Raw genomic sequence first — 21,634 nt, 5'->3', positions numbered from 1 at the left:
TCGTTGGAAGCCATTTATCGTAGTAGGAAGCGCAGCTTAACCCGCGATTACCCCTCGAACTGTTTTTGGACCGCGACGTTGCCGATACCCATTTCCTCCGAGCTAAACCTTTCGAGCTGGACCTCCTTGTAATTCTCGTGTGTCGTGACCGAAGCGCCATCTGCAGAAATAAAATGAATAAATTTGGTAACACCCGGTAGCACTTCTGGTTCACGCTTCGTTCCGTTAACACCTAGTCGCACTAGATAGACCACAATGGTAAGTTCGCCACTTTCTTCTCGAATCCTCTATTCCTTTCATTTATTAATATAATTTCATCGTTGCTTTGTTCTTTTTTTATTATTATTGTTTCAAAGTCCTCGGCTCTATCTTGTCTTAAATTTAAATTCCGCGCATTTCTCGAATTAAATACTACATGGTAAATTCAAACTGGAATTTCGAATTTTTAATGGCCGAATTGGCGAGAAATTTTTAACTTACAAAAAATTGATGAAAAATTGTTTTCCTTTACAGGCAGATCTCAGCGCCAAGGATGTCGAAAGTGAGTAAAATATACGGCAAATATCTGACTTGTGCGTACGTGTTTGATCTTGCTTGTGCGACGGAAGTAGGAAATAAAGAACGAGTTAAAAAAAAAATAAACGCCAGTTTTGAGACGATAGTGAAGTATCGTGTGGATCCTGCGAACGATTGTACGCGATAGGAATGATCGATAGTGGAAATTATCCGTGAAGAGTTAAATGTCGCGAGGGTAGTAGCTTAAAGATGGAAGGAAAATGTGAGACCGACGCGTCCCCAGTAAGAAAGTAAAATATCATCGTAGATTAAATTAAATCGTGTGACACTTTCTGTGCGACGACTTAGACGACCTTTCCTAAAAATGAATTTTGTTCAGAATTCGCTAAGTATCCAAGGACAAACACGAAACGTTGAGTACATCAACGTTCCTGTAGTTACGAATTCTATTAAAACGAATCTTGTTCGAAACGCATTGAATATGGTCAATGGACGATAGGAAACATTGATACCTAGACTCAATTTTATTTAGAACGCGTTTAAGGAGTATCGATAAGCGACACAAAATGTTGAATACACTCAATGTTCCTCTACTTCTGACTTTCAGTAAAATCTTATTTGAAATGCATTGAATCTATAGTTACAAGGGACATTCAGTACATCGACATTTCTCTGGTTGTAACTTCCATTAAACCAAATTTAATTTGAAACGCATTGTATATACATCAATAGACATCAAACATTTAATTCTCAGCATTCCTCTAACTGTAACTTCTGTTAAAATGAATTTTGTTTATAAATGTATTAAATGCATACCGGTAGACGTCACGAAACCTTGAATACCTCAACGTTTCTTAAATTGTCACTTCCATTTATTATCGTTGTCAAACTTTCGCCTGTATGAAACACAATCTTCGCGTGTCACGTGACAAACGTATTACGCAATTGCCAGTAACCGGTAAAGCAATGAGGTGTAATCGCCCCGAATGGTTAGCACCATTTCAAAAATAGTTGGTACTCTGTTCTTATATGGCTCGGCGGGGGTAATCTGACCCACTACTTCCACCGGCGAGTTCTTGAATCGGTTGCTGGGTGGGAGCCGCTGCGCCTTAAAATAGAACAATATTTTTGAACCAGGTACGCACGAAGAGCCACGCTTCAGCTGATATCAACCTAGATTTCACGTTTAACATTCTTCGTTTAAAACGACCGTGGAATTCTATGATAATTCGCTTAGTTTCTCGCGATTTCTCAACATCGGAAATTCGTGTAACGTCTTCAAAATAAACGACGAAGAAAATGGTGGCGCCTGATAGATGATATACAACTTCTTATAGCTTAGACGTTACTTAGCACGATCTACACATAAACGACCATCTCTAAATTTATATTATTGGTTTACTAAATCTTGCTGATTCCTGAAATTCGTCTTAATGTTCTGGCTAGTGCACAATAACGACAAAATTATACTTTTTCATTTACGATGCCGATGACCCCATAATAAACTTCAACGTTTTCTTTCCTTTTTTGCTAAATAGAGGCAGAATTCGCCTTTTCCATTTACGATGCCGACGGTTCCAACCAGATCGACGCCGTCGACCTTGGAAACGTCCTTCGAGCCCTCAACCTGAACCCCACGAATGCCACCATAGAGAAACTTGGAGGAACGAAGAAGAAGGGCGAAAAGCTGATGAAACTCGACGAATTCTTACCAATTTATTCCCAGTGCAAAAAGGACAAGGAACAGGGATGCTACGAGGACTTCATCGAGTGTTTGAAACTGTACGACAAACAGGAAAATGGAATGATGCTGGGAGCTGAACTGTCGCACACACTACTTGCGCTGGGTATTAACGTTTTTCATATTTTTATATACAGTTTAGATATACGTGGTCGTTTCAGATTTTTCAAATATCTTTTTTATCGTGACCTGAAAAACATTATCACACCGGGAAACAGCAAACCTCGCTGGTGTAATATAAATTGTCGCGGAGAAGTTTGTATTCTTGACATTGACGTTTGTGAACTTTCAATTCAAGCATAAATGTCGATCGATTTACTGCTCACATTCAAATGTGTTACAATTATAATGAAATACTGACATGGTATAATGTAGACAAATTATTATAAATGTAACACATCTAAAGATGACCAGTAAAGTGCCTCAAAACGTTCATCTTTGAATCGAGAGTCTTCGAACGTGAATAAACAAATTTTATTTACCTAAAAATAAAATTTGCTTCGTCCATTTTCTCTCCCAGCTCAACGCACTTTCGTTTCTATAATCGAACACTTCCTAGAGCTGGCAATGACCCGTACGCGAAATTTAAAATGGCGTAGCGCGAGTAGATGAAGCTAAGTTTAGAAACAATGGCCAACGATCGTTGTACGTGTCCTGATAGGTGAGAAGCTTGCCGAGAACGAAGTGGAACAGGTGCTGAGGGAATGCATGGACCCTGAAGACGAGGATGGCTTCATCCCCTACGCCCGTAAGTATCGTTTCGTGTCCAGGGAGGAGGTACACGCGTCTCGGGATATTCACGAAGACGGAAAGAGTGTTAGATGAGTTGCACCAGCGAGTCACATTAACGTAGAGCATCGTTAGGCCGAAGAGAAGCAGTTTAAAGAGCCGTAGGAAATGCGTTATGCAAGTTTTGGCAGTAGACGTGATTAATTTTGCAAGTAGAAAATCTAAAGCAGCACTCCGCCACCCTACCAACGTTCTGATGTTTCCTAGTTCACAGTACTGGTAGCGTAAATCCTTAGAAAATTTTATACAGCTGCTCTGAATATCTATTCGTATCAAGTTTTAACAATACGTGATTAATTATGCAGTAGAAAATCTAAAACAGCACACCACCACTCTCCAACGACCCTTTGTGTTTCCTCGTTCAAAGTACCGATAGTGTAAACCCTTGAGTAATTTTGTACAATTTCCTAAATTCAAAATATCCAACCCTGTCAAGTTTTGACAATAAATGTGACTCATGTGTCAATAGAAAATGTAAAAAAAGAGTCCTCCATTTTGCCACCATCCCTTATGTTTCTTAGTGCATACTTCTAGTAATGTAAATCCTCGGAGAAACATCCAATCATTTCAAGTTTTATCAGTAAGCGTGACTAATGTAGCAATAGAAAATCTAAAACAACAATCTTCCACCCTCCCAACATCCCCATCGTTCCTAGTGCACAGTACTGGTAGCATAACCTTTGGAGAATTTTATAGAGCTGCTCGATATATTCAGCCATGTCAAGTTTTGGCAGTAGACGTGATTGATTTTGCCGTAGAAAATTTAAAGTAACAGTCCCGCATCCCCTCCAACCATCCCCAATGTTTCCTAGGTCTGGTAGCGTAAGCCCTTGGAGAATTTGACACAGCAGCCCGAACCCGAAACGCCCAGCCGTGTCACGAAAGCGAATAAATCATTCGGGCCCCAGTTTCCCCGTCATTTGATGTCTCCACATATTTTGTGTTCCACAGCATTCTTGAAGAAGATGATGGTGCTATTGTAAGCAAACCGGATGAGAGTGTCACGAAGGTCGTGCTTCGTAAGTACATCCTGTAGAATACGTCTCCATGTGTCGTTTGCCATTGTTTTTCCCTTCTTCTTGTTCTCTTGTTGTTTTTCTGTCATACTTTTGTCTGCAAACTAATACCATTTGACCGCCTTCTCCCCGCCACGCACATCTTGCAAAATATAGGACGCAACGAATCAACCTCCCAGGGATGCTGAAATCGATAACCCGCTTCTCGTACAAACGCTTAAAGATATTCGTGCACGAGGTCCGTGACTCAGGGGTGTCGTGATGCTGACTTCGCGAAACAGTCACGCTCGACACCTTTTGAGATTCTGTATCGATCACGAGGATTCGGTTGAAGAACCCTTTTCGTGATATCGATTCCAGATAACGCGTAGTAAATATTTAGAGACGATTTTACCATAACGAAGTCTAAACTTCATGTCTTAATCTTTGTAATTTAACTACCATTCTGTAACGTAGAAGAAAGATTTGATTTATTTTTTTCTCTTAACTTTTTCCTAATTTTAGACAGATACTTTTGAAGAGGAAAATTGATACACCAAAGGTAAAAGATCTATAAGAAGGGTCGCGTCACGAATTTTTATGATTCAAAACAAAATTTTGATTTGTCGAGCTTTCAAGCTTTCTCGAAACTGAGATCGTATTACATGGTTTCCCGTGATCGTATACAATGTCTTGATATTGCAAATGAAACTTTCTTAATGCTTATCATGTTCGACATTGCTTATATCTGTGTATTTGGCGCAAAGCTCGACTGCCACAGCGTTCCACAGAAACCGCGGTTCTACGACTGTAAGCAATTTTTGACGTTGCTCACTGTCAGTCGACTTGCGCCGCTGTTACGTCGAATGAAATTAATATGAACCGTTTTGTTTTTAGCGTTCCTTCGTAGACTGTGCGATAGAGCAGCAGCAGATGATTGAAGTGACAACGCGATCGCCGTAATGTCGGCATACATCCGTCGGCAAACTCCACGTCAACGAGGGACACGTCTGTTCGTTATATTCATCATACCATTCATCCCCTGTTAAAAATCATCGAGCGCGCCTAATCACAGCACATTTTTCATATCGACGCGTGAAACAATGAAACACATTCTGAAACAACATCGTCGTTACCATGCCTTTCGACAGAGAAATATAAAATTGTCAATTCTGAAGACCAACAAAATTGCCGCGAATGTAAGGACAATGTAAGGGCTGCTCGCAGGATCCATAGAATCATAGACCTTCGATCAGACTCGATCAGCCTTGCATTGTCGTTAATATAATTTGAACGAGGACGATGTATAATATTTTATGAATATCGTAATATATAAATGTATGTATTAACATTGTACAGAACCGAATGAAAAGATCAATGTTATTTTACTTCTTACTGTTAATTTAATAAACTATACCCCTCGTGTAACGAGGAGTGCCAAAAAAGTCTCACGTTTTCAACAATTTTCCGATGGAATTCGAGGGATAGATAACTTGTAAATTTTACGTCACGTTTTGTGTTGTTTCAAATTTTGTTAAACAATATTTAGAAAGTAATTAGCAGTTTTAGTTTTGTCTGAATTGTGAATTTATTGTATCTTTGAATTTTAAACTCAAACTATTGCATTCTACTAAAGATAGGAGTTTAATAGATTATTTATGGCAGAATTTTGTATGTTATGTTGTTTTATATTAACGCGAATTCAACCGTACACCGAATATAATTTCTCAAATGATATTTCCAGAGTAGACAATAAAATTATATGTTTCAGGTGTATTCGAGAGTGTATGAAATAGCACCCTGCTTTAGGAAAAAAAAAAAACTGCATTTGCCGATACGAACGAACTGAGATGGCACTTCTTGTAGATGCCACCAGAGAGCCTTTCATATCCTATCCTACTTATGCAAAATTTTCATCAGTACCATATGATCCTGCCTTGATTCCAAATGCAATGGGAAATTTATCCGCAGTATGAACATTTTATAATATAAAAAAAAAATCTTTCCCAAGGAAATACTTCTGCTTTTCTGAAATACTTGTTTTTTATCTTCTTTTCAATGAACAACAATGAATTCTGAGAAGGGGAGGAAGTACCCATTCGGTAAGGTAGAGTACACTGTCAACATTACAGAACACTCTGCTCATAAGATTCCGTAATGTAGAGCACACAATCGGTAACATATCTTTATTCAAATGTGTAAAATAAATTATTATTTATTTGCATTCGAATGAATTTTCATCCAATAATATCAAGAACTATATTCATAATTCCTGTATAAAATTCAATTTACTCGTTATCGTTATGTAAACTATTTAAGCAGGCCTCCGTTAAAATAATAATCCGAATAAACCTTAACATCAAACTCTGCTATAGGTGACAGCAACAACTCGACAAAAATAATGCCCAACAAGCGCGGCGGGAGAAAAATCCTACCAACCACAGAAACCTGCACTGAAAAACCTTACATAGAAGCCCCCAAGGGAGGGCAACCAATAGACGCGAACGCACACCGCTCGGAGCGCGGAGGGTTAAATGATCGACGGGGGTTGCGGTCCGTCTGGAAAAAAAAAGGGTGAACGCGCGATGCGCGGATCGCTATCTCCCTGTCTGCGGTGCGGCTACGAGTCCCCGTGTTTACCTGAGAAACGCACGAATGGCAAGAGGTTCGTAAACGCTCGGTGATTTCCGATGCCGAGGCGTGGGGCCTTCGGGTGATCCCGGAAAGCCGGCGGTCGAGTCAGTCAGTTCAAACGCGTCGCAAGTGTCGCGCACATCGTCTTCCGGCTCGATCGCACCGCGTACTCGAGGAAATCGTTTTCTCTCGACATCGTTACGATTCCGATCTCAGGCTGTGACGTTTAATCGCGACGTGCCGCGACGTGTGAACGACGACTGCGTGAAAAACCGGTCGCAGCGAGGAAACCCGACCATCCTCGCCTGTAACGAGAGTGACACGCAGAGTCGTCTAGTCGAAAATGACGGATGTGCAAATGAATCCAAGCAAGGACGTCGCTGACAGCAGATTCCTGAGGAACGACCACGACGACTTGCAGCGAACAGGTTGGTGTTTTCTTAACCGCGCGATTCGCGACGCGAGACTATTTTCGTTTAAACGAGCTTGAACCGCGCAGCTCGTCGCCGGAATACGCGCCTCGCCATCTTGGCCAGCAAGGTGTCAGATATTCGCGTCGTTTTCCACGATCTCTGAAATACGTTGCGTTATTTCCACGTCGAATTCTATGTAGGTACTTGGATAGTTGATGGAAATGATCGCGAATGGGTAGTTAGCGATTTCTTACGCTTCGCGATGGGTGTTTACTCTCGAGTGGAAACAGGCGTGCGAGGGTGTGTGTTTAGTAAGTTTTAAACGGCGGTTTTTAGCTCTGTGATTTATGGATCTATTTGGACAGATTTTATTTTACTTCCTCGATGGTATAGATAACGGAGATTAAGGTAGCTTGTATGACTCCTGGAAGGGTACCTACGAATTGATTATTATTCCTGTCGTTAGGGCGATGAGACGGAGTCTGGGGTGAATAAATTAAAAAGGAATTTCAATTTTCACATAGCTATTGTATTAATAAAAGAGAGTACTCGTCTACGTCGAGTTAACATTATGAAGACTTTTCCTTTTTATAGTTTCGTTAATGTATGTAGCTTATGATCTTTTTATATAATTACGTATTAGAGTATTTAGTTATGATTTTTAGTTTATCTCCTGATAAATATCCGTCTCTTACGGTAAATAAACTGAAACTGAACCTCGATGTTCATACAGTATTTGTACAAACAGTAGAATCATTGACGCGCAGGGTATTGACCTGACTTAGGTAAACACTTTCGGGGATGATTCTACGAATCAAGATGAGAAGCAATCATGAATTATGAAATAGTGTTCCAGGTTTTGTGTCTAAATTATTAATTGATTAATATCTCCTAAAACTAAGATTTTATTAAATTTTGCCTTTATTATATGAGATAGAGAATAAATATATTCGACTTATTTACACACAATTTAATTCTTTTTAAGATTTATTTAAAACATTTCGAAAAATCTTTACATCTCGCGGGTATACATCGTATACATAAAAAGAGAAAGATAACCATCAGTAAACCGTAAAATACATTTCTCCGTTAAAAGACACATTTTTCAAATTTTCCTAAAGTTAACAAATTTTTTACTATAATTTTCATCAATTAATAACTAAAGTACAACGCTTGTGGAGCAATTTCGCCCTCTATAGACCTTGCCAGGGATAGGTCAACGCCCTGTACAATTTAGGAGCTAAGAAGAGAATTTAAACTAATTTTGTATCTGTCAAACGATATGAGCAAATAGTCATGACGTAAATGAATAAAATTTAATAATCAGAGACTCTACGCATTTATTACACGTCACTTATAGGATAGTGCGAAATTGGCTACACCGGATGACTCGTTGACTTGTCAGTATCGCAATCAGTCACTCTTTTTTGCGAAATGACATACTACTATCGTTCAGTCATGTTATAATTGATCGAGTGCGGTAGCGTGCATGGCTGGGAAGATTCACTGTTAATTATTTCTGCCTGTCCGAATGTTAGGTGTGTCCGCAGACTTCTATCTATAAATAATGATTGATATAAATTTAAAGATAAATGTATAGTAAATAACACTCGAGAGTTAATTGATGCACATATTTCGGGTTTCAAAGATGAATTACATGTCGAATTTCTGATCGAAAGAAGCTAATTATTCTCGCTGTCAATTGTATCTGCAATAATAATCGGGCAATTAGGAACTGATCCAACACATACACACGCTGTTTCACACCGAACACTGTACATACAATAGCCTCGGTGTCCGGGGGTATTAGACTCTGGACGATGAGAAAACCTGCGTACAATATTGAATGGTAAGACTGGGAAGTCTTTTAGATGGTGATTAATTCGATGCAAGGCGCTGTCGGATACTCGTGTATAATTAATTTTACACCTCATCTGGTTCTGGATTTCCTTAAATACTGCCAACCACGGCTTACCATACATTCATAATTAAATTCTTTTTTACTCGACAAAGGCATACTTTCTCAATTTTCAAATGTGAAAATATCACTTGTCAGAACTGAACATTGTTATCCTTCACCTTAAATTTTTATTTGCGCGAATGAAAGTCACGATAGCGTAATTGTCAGTCATTTGCAAGGTCGTTTAGCATGTTACAGAATATTTATAGAATACTCGCGTAAATTTCTTGCTACTAACTCGTTAACTAGTTCGCAAACTTTAATTTGGCATACTACCGTTCCTGTAAGCGAGGCATGCTGCCGTCAATTTCCTTGCCAGCCAAACGGGATCGGAAAATCGACTGAAAAATCGACCGTATCGCATACCGGTTAGGAAATTGTCGGGCGTCCAGGAGTTAACAATGTTTTGTGGGCGTGTAATTGCAAAATTGACCGAGCTCACTTCGACGACGTGCTCAAGACCTTAATCGAATGACCCGCACCCTCACCCTGGTCCTCAAATGGTAAACGGTGAACGAACCAACATCCCCAATTTGTTCGTCACTTTTGGAAAATTTTACAAAGGATCCCATTATCTTAATTTTCGTCTAGTCTCAGCACCTGCCAAAGCGATTATTCGAAAATTAAAGTACTTGATTATCGAACAGAGTATCATAATAATTCATCTAAAGAGTTTTCCAACAGGAACCTCGAGATTTCATTTATCAATAAAACACAAACGGTATCGAATATTTTCGATTTTTTTATTTTAAATGAAAGCACAGTAATTACAATCAAATTGTAAAAGGTGATGTTTAAGTGTCCATCGCGACTGTCAAGTTTACCTTGTTGTTGAAAATCAAAATCCTATATTCTTTTTTGGAAAACTTTTTAGTTCCAAACATTTTCTGTGAATGAATCTCTGCAAGCATCCTCGGTTAAATGAATGATTTGTTGAAGTTAATGACGCCACTAATATGCGAATACCTAACGTTACGTGAGTGCTTATCGTTACACGAGTAAGAGGCCAAGGTCCTTCTCGTTACCTACGTTCCGCTTTAAGCCCTGTCGTACCTCGTGATTATTAGAACGATTTGCATCACGCTCTCGCACTGGTCGACTGTTTATGCAACTAAACTATGCCTATCAACGCCAGTTAACTCCACTTCAGTCAATGTATTCCCAAAAATTTTATTCCTTTGCACACTTCCGTTCGTAACGTACTGGCTATTTGTTCGACCAGCTTGGAGAACGCAAATTTATACAGGGATACTACTTTCTGAACGAATCTTCTTCATTTACTCTGTTATATTTGGAAATCATGAAAATGGAATGTTCTAAATATTTGTTTACAAAAGCATAATGAACTTATAAAGTGTTTGTCAGGAAACACGAAATATTTAGTATGATGATTTGTTCTGAATACATCTCCTTTAGTGATAAATTATATAGTTTTTATTTTGGTTGTATTTTGCAGACAAACAGCAAAGCGACACCAAAAGAGATGAATCTTTCCTGCATTCACCTTAGATTACTCGAGAAGTTTTTTAAGATCCATATTACTCCTACGACCAGTTCTGTCCTGTTCAAAGTATTTCTACATATCCGATACCATCTATTACTATGCAGTCTGACAAGTGGACTTTTTCCCCATGTACAACGTTTAGCAAGGTAACCGTGTGGGCAAACACACGACTCCACACTTTAGTAATCCCGATCTACGAGTCGTTAAATAACATTGAAACATCATACGCCGCGAGAAGCTTAGGTTTCGTATACAAACTGTGCTGTCAAGTCTTTAACGAACGAAACCCGAAGAAGTTGTTTTTAAGATGAGCTGATTTTAACGGGAGAATCTAATCATCCCACTTTCTGTGAGTCAAATATTGCATACTCATTCGTAATAATTTTGCCACCGTATGATTAGGGAACAAGGTCCTCCGATAGTAATGATCCTCAATGTCATCGCAGTTCCTGCTTCTTGCATTGTCAAGACACTTGAAATGCTATTATCAATTTCATTAGAACGTATCATGAATGTTTTTATTTTTTCTTATACATTTAAGTTTTATAAAAATTGAGCCGAGTTTCAACGAACAGGAAGCATGCTGTGCTTAGGTCGAGCGAAACGTGGTTAACACACAAGTTTCTTGTATAGAATTAAAAGCAACCTTCCACAACACTATTTCCTATTGTTAACCCGTAACTGGTACACCTGAGTCCTGGGAACAGAAGAGAAACTATTTTCTCTGCTGCAGAGAACTAGGTTATAGTAGCGAGCTGGCCTATCTGGTATTCTCTTAACTCTTAATTGGTTCTGAGCCTGTGATGTTATTGTTCGGATAGTTCATTCAGCTCTCCTGTGATAGAGTTCAGATCTCATGGACCTAGGTGCATCGTTAAAGTGACTCTTTCTAATATCAAGACTTTCGAGTTTTGCACTATTTCGAGCTATTTTATTCTTAAGTATATTCTTCATATAAACGTCTCTGGCCATTTCTTTTTTCTTAATGCGTATTCTTTGTCTAATGCATATCCTGCCTACTCTTTCTTTTCTATTCTGCCTTCTAAGTCGATAGTTTCATTTTTGAACTCCATCAACCCAATCTACAAAGTTAGCTCTATGAAAACGCGTTTTCATATCGTCCCCTATACTTCAGTTCTACAGAGAGTCTAGGTATACATATTATAAAAGCTTATCAGCAAAATGCTATTGAAAATGTTGGACTAAGCGATATCCGCTTGCTCGGCATAGAATATCGCCCCAAGCTCTCGATAAAACGCAACCCCAGCCGCAACTTCGTGAAATTTCGCGCCCGCGATTAATCCCATTTAGTTCGTTAGCCAGGGCGAATTACGCCCGTGTCTACCCCTCTGAATTTATCGAAAGTCGATAGACGATTCAAGGAAGCGGAAGTTCACCGACCGACGAGTTCTTTGAATCTAACGACGGCGAACACGCGGAAAAATGAGAGAAACACTCGACCCCGTCTTGTTCGAGACGCACCTACACAGCATCCGTGATTATCTGCCCACTTCCAAAGCTTTAGAGGGGCTTCCTTCCTTTCGAGGGGTCGTATAGGTTAAAGGGAGGCCGAGGCGAACTGTAATGAGGCACGCTCTGATGATTCGAGTGCATATTAAATTCGTTGCTTTCCTTTGTCGCGAGTTTCTTAGATGTTCGGGGTTCGGGGTTCGGGATGTTACAGACCAGCAATTTTGAAAAGTTTGCGCATTTTCCTTTGGCTCTTGGGGTCCCGGAAATGGGTGTCTAAGAGATTTTTACGACATTTGTGAAAGTAACGGAGCTTCAAGCGTTTTAACGTGCGAATATCAAGAAATGAAAATTGCGTGACTTTTCATAAATTGTTTCAAGCAAAATCGTAGGGTGGAGATAATATGGTTGCGTAGAAGTAAACTGGTTTTTAACATTTACGTGAAACGTAGAATTATGAGACGATGAGATCATTATAAATCAAAATATTAAGTAGGATTCTGTTACAAATTGTTTCTTAAAAACGTCAATTATTGCAGTGTACTTTCTATTTCGAAGATCACTTTCAGCGACGCGTAGCAAGCGAGACAGTATTATGTAACCCGCGCCAAATAAACATTTATCGGTGATCGTATCGTGCCAATTAACATCTTTAGAAGGCAATGCGGCGAAGGAAAAGCATCGCATTCCTCTCAGACATGTTTTCCTAGCGCGTACAGCGTCTCGTGCACAGTTTCTGTATTATGAATGAACCTGGCATGTACCGCTTTACGGTAACTGTAATCTAGTGCCTCCCAAAATTGACAATATCGCTACAAGTGGGCACTGGGACGATTGCGAGATAGAGTAGTAGTCTCAGGTATAATTGGAGAACAGGGACAGTCTCAAGTGTAATTGGAGAACAGTGGTAGCTTTGTATAAAATTTGGGGTACAGTAGTAACCTCAGGTGCAATTAAAGAACAGTAGCGGTAGCACCAGGTATAATTAACACATTCGCAACCGGCAGCCTGATTTTCCAAATTAAATTCTAAAAAATGTCAATGTACTTATTATTTGAACAATTTTGACAGTTGACGTCCATTTTTGTAACTTTTGTTTAAAAGAACATTATGCAGTGGTAACATACACATAGCCAGATATTAAAAAGAAACCAATTGCAAGTGTACAATTCGATTTAAAAGTCCGGTATAAAATTTGAAACTTTTGGGACAAAAGTTAAAGTTGAAATTGAGCAGAGTTTCAAGAAACAGAAAGGCGAAACAAGTTTGGGAACCTCTGTACTCGTCGATACCTGTTACTTTCGACCAAACATCTCGCAACACTCGTCTCCGAATCGAGCGTGAAACACGCGCTAAATTCAACTCGTGTGTCATGCAACAGGCTTAATCTGCATAATTCATAGATGCGGGCAGGCACCGTTTTCCTTAAAGGAAACGTCGAATGGCATCTTTGGTATGAATTTGTCGTGTTCGAGCCCGTTTTGCGACGGCGATCCCTCGTCGATTTGTTCCTGGTTTCCATTAGTGGTTAAGCTAGACAACTCGAATCCGTAACCGATCGGACACTGATCGAAAGTACTTGTACACGAATGCTCGTGCATCCGATATGTAGTTTCTACCTGCCCAACAACCGCATACCGATAACGCCTCTATCTTAGAATACCGGCAATTACGTCAGCTTTAAAAGTGTATCGTGCGAAGCAATCAACTAACGTCTTACTTGACAGACAACTGGTCGCGAATAACCGACTGTTTTTAATGTCAAAGGAAGATAGAAGAAATGCGTATAAATAGGTACTTAGAGTTGAGGTAATTTTATTTGAAGTGGAAGTTAGAGAGCAGTGTTTGGAATAACAGTTTGTTTAGCTAGTGAAACATCAAGCTAATTGAAGGAATTTGTATTACTGACGTAAAGTTGAAGATTTGTTTGATTGCGAGCAGGATATAATTCTTGCTGTTTTTGTCCAATCGAGGTATGTATTAGACTTTTTATCCTATTCAGTGTTAGAGTCTCCCAGACGGCATTGAACCAACTTCATGTATGATAATCAGTGATGTCATCGCTTAGGAATGACCTCGAGTAATTAAGAATTACCCGACGATTGAACTTTTCATAGGGCAAGTTAATATAAGCATAAAGTTAGCATTTCGTATCAGCATTATTCATAAAAATACATGAATTTTGTTATAGTATCGTCGATGTCATTCCTCTTTTCAGACTCGAATACACATTACTGAAATACAATCATGTCAACATACTTCATTATATAATTCTCAGATATAATAATGAGTAATTAGAAAAGAAAATAATTGCAACGTCACGATATCTCAAATTCTCCGCTTCATCGATTGTACCATCTTTATTTACGACCATCATATTTATAGAGATTGCATAACTCTATTGCAACTGCAGCCGCTGCCTGATAATTAGGTGAACGGGTGTATGCGTAATTAGTGAAACTCACGACAGCGTACGTCGCGTGGGGATAATTACCATTTCCGGTGTAAACGGGAAATACACGCGAGACCGTCGTTTAATTCAGCGAATACGTTCGTCGTGATGTAGTAGAACGTAATGGCGTTTAAGAATTAGGAAAGTCCCATAAGACCATCTTTCGAAAAGTGTTACAAGAGGTGGTGTAAAAGGGACTTGAGAACTGAATTTTTTAATCAAACGCAAATGATATGGATTGTATAAAACATTTTGCACTAACAGAATCCTTAATACAAAAAAAAAACGCCCCCTCTTCGGAAAAACAAAAGAAACGTTAGAGGAACCGGTTGTCGGATGTATTTTTTCACTCAGCAGAAACGTCACGTTGGTAGAAACGCACGCTTACGGTGTTTCGCGTAAACCAGGAAGGGCTGCACATATTCGCACAAAGGCCAAGCAAAGGGCGAGGGGATGAGGTGAAGAGGAGGGAGACATGCAGAAGAGAGGGTTTGCCACGAGCACTAGCCGGGAGAATCGATAATAAAACGACGCGTCGTCGCACAGCATCCATGCTCCACGAGGGTGTGAGCGGTTTTTTCTTAAACGCTTCCCGGAATTCCACGAAAGCAAACAGCCCATCAATTTATACGTCTCAAAGTATACCTGTCCGGATCGTTGCAAATTCTCGTGTATGTTTACTAAAGTATCTAAAGAAAATTTAAATCAAGTGAAAATCTGAAACCCATCAAATTAAAATTAATTACACGTTAATTAAATATTTAATTATCTTCATTTTATTGTGCATTATTTTGACATTCACTGTTTGATAATATTGAAAAATGTTGAATGAGAAATTGATAAATATTTTTTTACTTTTTGGTATATCCTGCGCCTTGCACTTTTACATTTGTAAAACCGCTGTGATAAATCATATCTCAAGAAATTTTTCTTTTCAAACACCTACCCCTTAATTTAAAATTTAGAAACATCAGTTGCGTATGATTAACCATGAGATATATAATAAATATTATTTAAGAACCTTGGGTATTGCGAAATATTAAATATTAATGTAATCTTATCAATCGAGATTAGTGTTTTTCAAGTTTTCATTCTTATCTCAGAAAAATTACGTTCCGTCACTAGTGATCATTGCTGATTATAAATATTATTGTCAACAATCTCCAACAGTAAATTGAATACTACTCCGATGATGTACGATTAAAATAAACGTATTACGAGTAAAATGTAATGAACGAGCAGAACGTTGAGCTCCCGAAAGGAACAAAAACAGAGTAAAAGGCAATAATAAGCACCAGGTAACGAGTGGCGCAGCTGCTGATACGAACAATGGAGAGAATGCACCAATTTGCATATGGTTTCGAAGCCTAAAGGAGGCATAAACAAGCAATCGGTACAAAGCATAAGCGTCGAGAGTTTGAAAAATGGCAGTGCAAGAAATTACGTATAATGGGATTGAAAAAGAGTCACCGGAGCGTATTTAATTGCACGTGAAATTGACGAATCGTTTCATGATTATTAATATCTACGCAAACATTTACATCGACAACCCACGGTAATGAATACTTTGACGAATTTCGATCGGACTATGATCAGACATTGTTTTCCATTCGAAGACTATAGAAGCTTGTTTTTCTAGTTATGTTTGTACTTCTTATAGGATTTTCTAGTTCATCCCATGCATGTTGGGTGGGATTTGGGTCGGCTAATTGTGCTGACTACGGTAAAACTCGTACATTTCTAGTACGTAACCAGTCTTTCGCCATTTCTGCGGTCTGTTTTGGGTCATTGTCATGTTGGAATATCCGATTAGACTCAATTGTTCTTCTTGTTATGTGACAACATCGACTTTTTCGATATAGAGAAAAGTCTGCTTTCTTACTACAACTAATGACATTACGGTGTATCGTCAGAGTTAGAAAAATATATTATCTTAAAATGATACTTATCAACAATCTAAGATTAGTAATTGAAGAAGTACATACACTTCTATAACACACTGTACGATCAAGATTTTAGCACAATCTTTTCAAAAGATTTTATAGCCAAGAAGTGAATTGAATTATTATACAAACCAATAACAAAACATTACGACATTCAGCATCTTGATATCGTAGCCCATCCTTTTCTCGTTGTCTCTTGCTGCACGGCACACCCTTGTCAACTGTCATTATTAGTTTGAATGTCGAGGCGTAACCGATTACCAGCGTAGGATCGTCAATGCGCCGTATCGTCTTGCTGGTAATTTTGTGGCGCACGCCTAATGGATCAGATCTCCGTTTGAGACGTATAATTGTTTGTCGTTTGGCGACAAAAAGTGGTTACATCATTCGGAACGTCGAAAAAAGGAACGAATGACAGTCCTCGATCGACGAAATTAGATCTTTAATTGATTGCGCGTCGTTTTAGTTGAAGCTGTCAGCTTTTTCATCGTTTCGTCCAATTTAGTTTGCCAGTTGAAATTTATGAATGTTTGAGGCGATTTAGAAACGTAAATTTAAAACGTCACAACGATACAGTTTCTTTTACTTTTGTTTCCTTTTGCATTTGAAAGTACAAATTATGTATAATCAGTATTCGAATGCTGATGTGACTAATGTGTTAAGAGAACTCCCTGCAGGCAGTGCCATTTTTAAGAAGCCCTGTTAGACTCTAACGTGCCATTTTTACCTCGCATGCATACGTAACGAACAAAATATTTTCTTACCCTTAAGACACACATAAACATATTCTAAAAGGGTAAGTCAAAACATCCATTCGTTGTCTCTGAATTAATTTCCAAAGAAACCTACACGTATAAGATATCGAAGCAGTATGACTGATCCAGTTCCTTTAACACAAAAATACTACTATGTGGAACAGTTAACGTTCGATCGTGTTGATATTCAGCTGGGAAACGGAATCCAGGAGACATCGAGTCTTTGGAATTTAGGTTACCTGCGTAATTAGCGAAGATAACTTTTAAGTGTCGCGTGAATCGACTAACGCGAGGCATCTAAATGTGGACAATCGGAGAGAGGAGGACGAAGCTTGACTAGAAGGAGGGAACGAGAAAGAAAACGCAAAAGCGTCATGCGCATCCGCGTTTAGCGTGGGCGTATTTGCACGTAAGATCGTCAAATTCAACCACTTTGAACAAGTATCGGTCTACGGTCCACGCTCCAAAAATAGCGACGTGTCACCTTTACCTTTTCTTCCAATTCTCCTAGATACCACATACAATCCGCCACAAAATAGTAGGACATCCCTGACAATTTTTAAACTCATGTGAAAGATTTTGTATATAGGTGTGTAAACACTGACACGTAGTATAAGCTCCGAAAAGCAGTATGAACATTTCTTCGTGTATTATTGAAAAAAAGGATACAACACATAGGAAAATTTCAGGGGTATCTCATCATCGTTATGAATCAATAATATTTTTCATAAAAAAGTATATCAAATCTGGAACGTAACGTAAACAGTGATCATTTCTTCGTCCATTGCTGAAGAAGAGATACTGCTTACTCGCATATGTACAAAATCATTCCATGCATCATTAAATACTAAAATTTCAGGGTTGTCCTATGATACTGTCGCGGAGTATACATGCTGGTACCACGTTCTCTTTCACAGCCACGCTAATCGTCGTCGAAACAAGGTTGCCTTCGATTTACAGCGACAGGTTTGGACGTAAAATGGGAGCCCCGCACCGTTACGTGTGCGAATGTTGTCACGTAAATGAGATCGAATCTCTGTTAGCGTTCTATATTAGGAAAGCACGAAATCGGACGAATTGCGAATGGAGGGAATACATTGAACGAGTCCTCTTAAGTAGGCATGCGTGGACGAGGTCAGGGAGGAAAGTTGACGTAATCTTGATGCACCTAACGGCTTAAGGAGTAACGTTGAAGGCTTTCGCCTGTTTGCTATAGTCTCTTAGAATTTGCGAGAGGCCCAGGGCATTTACTCTTTCACGGACTGCCGCCGAGCTCTGCCAGCTCCCAGAAAGAAATTCTCGTGACATGCCGTTTATTATGGCGATTCTTTATGCCAGTTTTTAATCATAATGACGAGCAGTACTGTTCTTGGTTGGACCCGAAGGAGAAAAAAACCAAGAGAAAATATTCCTAACACTACTGGAAATTTGGGGGCTTCAAGTACTTGTCCTCGATGAATTGAACGACGATAAGAGAACTAAACATTACGATCATCATGCATACATATCGGTCATGTACTAAACTTACGAAAAAAGAAACGTAACTTTTTTATAAAAAATGGTCTTATACGAGTTTTGTAGCAAACCACTAATTTTCTGACATTGATTTCCATTCAGTCGACCCTCGTTCTGGCGTGCATACTATTATTTAACGACATATTGTCTTCTTTGATGAGTCAATTGATCGCCTTTTTGGAAGGCGTTCATCTGCGACGAATCGCGAATTCCTACGATTACATAAACTCTTTCGACACGTGCTCGTCAGCTCGTGCGCTCATTTGCGATACACGTGCAATTGTCTCACGCGTTGTCAAACGGATAGAACCAACGTCCATACTCGAATTGATGGAACAACGAGACGATTATAAAATTGCCGCGCGCTATAACGTTCAAAAATATCTCGGTCGACGAAATCGTCGCATCGAGATATTCTTGAACGTGTCTTTTCGTGTTTCATTGTGGTTTAAGGAAATATAGTACGACGAATAATGTATTTGCGCGTGATATTAACGCGTAACCTATTCAGGATACTTGGCACGTACGTGGACGTTTGCTTTTTAAGTCATATTCAATTTTTGAAGCGAAGAAACCACTAAAATGCCAGGGAAATATTCACGGTTAAAGTTTTTAGCGGTGTTACATAGTCGAAAGATTAATGGATGTCGTGGGTCAATATCTGTTTGAGTATTCGTTTGCTTTGTAAGTGCTAAGTTTCTTTTTTTGACCAGTTAACGAAACCTTGTAGTCTATAATTGTAACATTATCGATTGTTGCATGTATGGTGCCAGTGTCTTTGCAGTGGTAAAAGACTATAAATGAGTGAAAATATCATTAATCATAGAAACATGATTAAATATATCCCATTCGACGAAGATTAATAATTGTTTTACGGAAATAAGTTTCTAGATAAGTGTTTCTTTTAAATTTTCTGAAATATCACAGACCTCACTTTGAGAAATTCTGGACTAGACTATCAATTCTCGGCGAATATCGATTCTAGAGCATCCGGTTCACGGCTCGATTTCAAGGGGACTTTGCGAGGCTTCCATCATTGTGGATTAGTAATCTTCGACTAGACGCACGACTACCAGGGGCAGTATACTTTGTCAAAAGAAAAAAATTACTTTCCCTTTTTATTCATCGCAGTCTAGCTCATTATTCCTCCCCTCCCGCTCATAGTTCTGGCATCATCCCAATGATTATTACTCTGAAAATTTTTTTAACATATTACGATGATCTCGAGAAACTCTCAGAACACTGAGCTTTCAAATAAGTGCAGAAGGATATTAACCTACGATCGGTACGTTGATAGTTTAACTCAGTCGGTATATCTCATCTCACTGAAGAGATACATTTGCCTGTATTTTTAAACAATCAAACAAATAACAGTAGCTTTTGCCAAAAAAGATGTTTTGCTGCAAAGCAGTTAGACACTTTATCACAAACGAGTTGAAGAGTGTCATAAACGTTTGTCTCACAAAAAGACTGGGAAAGTACTTACCTCGTGAAAAATCAATGGCTTTGTCGCGCACTCTACGTTTGCGAACGGTGACTTTAGGAATTGTATCCAGCTCAACAACCTAAGTCGGTAAAACCTAAAAGGTCGGTAACCTAAAAAAGTTCTTCCACCTTAAGTTCCACCTTAGGTTCTAAACAACCTAAAACCATCTAGCATGTAGATTCTTTTTAAATGCTGAATAAGAATTGAATATTGTATCATAAATTGTATCATTAACAATTCGTAAACCTGAAATTCTTAATCCTATTCAAATAATTATTTTTAAAGATAATTTGTAATTTCCTACCTAATAATGAATAATGAAATTTTTGAGAAGATCCACAAGTCTAAAAAAAAATCTTCAATCGATTGCTTCTGAAACAATGTGGTTTCTTAAGTTTAGTTTTAGTTTCTCCCGCTGTTAGTGTTGTAATCTTGTTCCACTTTCAATCGATAAAGCATTCTACTGAAACATAACTTTCAGAGTAACAGCGTAGGAGTAAAATTTCGAAAATAAAGAATTAGTATTATCGTCTCTGAAAACAGTGCCCACTGGTTGCGATTTGCGAACGCTAAAATTTTATTAGTTTAAGTAGATCGTGTTTGGCAAAAATTGTGTTCGTGGAAAATCCCAATGTGTCACTGGGTCAGCACATGTGTATATAGGGTGTCCTATGATTCTTTGGATAAACTGAGACGGTATACTGTCATAGAAATTTTTTTGTATTCATAAACGTATAAGTGGTTCATTAAAACTTTTACTTTATTTTTCTGTATCGGCAGCCTATTTTAAACATGTTTATAATTACAATTTTCTTTGCATTTCACACTTTCACGGTTTAGTTAGAAAATTCTGAGACACCCCGTACACCCTTTAACAACCGAATGACTAAGCTATTTCGTGGTATTTACGATGTTGCGCGAAATATACAATTTCTCGCTACATTTCGCCTTCCATCGATTTTTCTCACCAACATTAATATCAATTTAAATTTCATATAATACGTGACCACGAATTCAAAGTTTCCAGCACAGTTACAAGTTAAATTTTTCGCAAAATATTTTAAAGGAGTCAATCTAAACATTTATATACACGATAAAACAGTACATTTAATTTCTAAAAAAATTGGATTCGTTTTTTTTATAAAACTGAGCCCTTACTTGCGGCCTCTGTCTCTCGTTTAGTGCTCAATTTATAAAGAACAAACACGCATTTAATAATGACTATTTTTCTTTGATTTCAGGTATGGGGAGCAAAGATTTCGTTGTCGAACCGAGGCAAACACCGTGCACAGTTGAAGCAAAATCTCCGACGGGCTAGACATTTCTGGTAAACAATGACTCGAACAAAGCTTCCGTGAGCAAACAATGTTAAAATTACATTTATTGATCCTCTTTTTGCCGTATGCTCCACGAGGAGATGCGGCGACTACGAGACGCGACTGAACACATTAATTTCTCTGT

The 21,634-nt window shown here is 38.6% G+C and overlaps 1 protein-coding gene across 3 annotated transcripts; it reads left to right on the top strand.

Annotated features, from left to right (window-relative positions):
- Positions 1-194: 194 nt before the first annotated feature.
- Positions 195-5,817, top strand: LOC128890068 (myosin light chain alkali). 3 transcript variants are annotated; one of them, XM_054148264.1, is made up of 6 exons: positions 195-258; positions 514-541; positions 2,055-2,363; positions 2,919-3,005; positions 3,998-4,065; positions 4,939-5,817. In XM_054148264.1, the coding sequence occupies exons 1-5, from the start codon at positions 256-258 to the stop codon at positions 4,027-4,029; spliced, it is 459 nt and encodes a 152-aa protein (XP_054004239.1). In that variant the 5' UTR covers positions 195-255; the 3' UTR covers positions 4,030-4,065; positions 4,939-5,817. The 3 variants fall into 3 exon arrangements, with proteins under 3 accessions (XP_054004239.1, XP_054004234.1, XP_054004248.1); XM_054148259.1 differs by lacking the exon at positions 3,998-4,065; XM_054148273.1 differs by lacking the exons at positions 3,998-4,065; positions 4,939-5,817 and adding an exon at positions 3,859-3,887.
- The last annotated feature ends 15,817 nt before the right edge of the window (positions 5,818-21,634 follow it).

The sequence above is a fragment of the Hylaeus anthracinus genome, unplaced genomic scaffold, assembly GCF_026225885.1.
Source record: "Hylaeus anthracinus isolate JK02 unplaced genomic scaffold, UHH_iyHylAnth1.0_haploid 0, whole genome shotgun sequence".
NCBI classification, from domain to species: domain Eukaryota; kingdom Metazoa; phylum Arthropoda; class Insecta; order Hymenoptera; family Colletidae; genus Hylaeus; species Hylaeus anthracinus.
Note: the sequence above shows the minus strand (reverse complement) of the source record. Positions and strands in the feature narration are given on the sequence as shown.

What these genes read in the sequence shown, in the direction of transcription:
- LOC128890068 (XM_054148259.1), top strand. An exon ending in GCACACACTACTTGCGCTGG is followed by an intron (nt 2,364 to 2,918) that starts GTATTAACGTTT and finishes GTGTCCTGATAG; the next exon opens with GTGAGAAGCTTGCCGAGAAC. An exon ending in TGGCTTCATCCCCTACGCCC is followed by an intron (nt 3,006 to 4,938) that starts GTAAGTATCGTT and finishes TTTTGTTTTTAG; the next exon opens with CGTTCCTTCGTAGACTGTGC.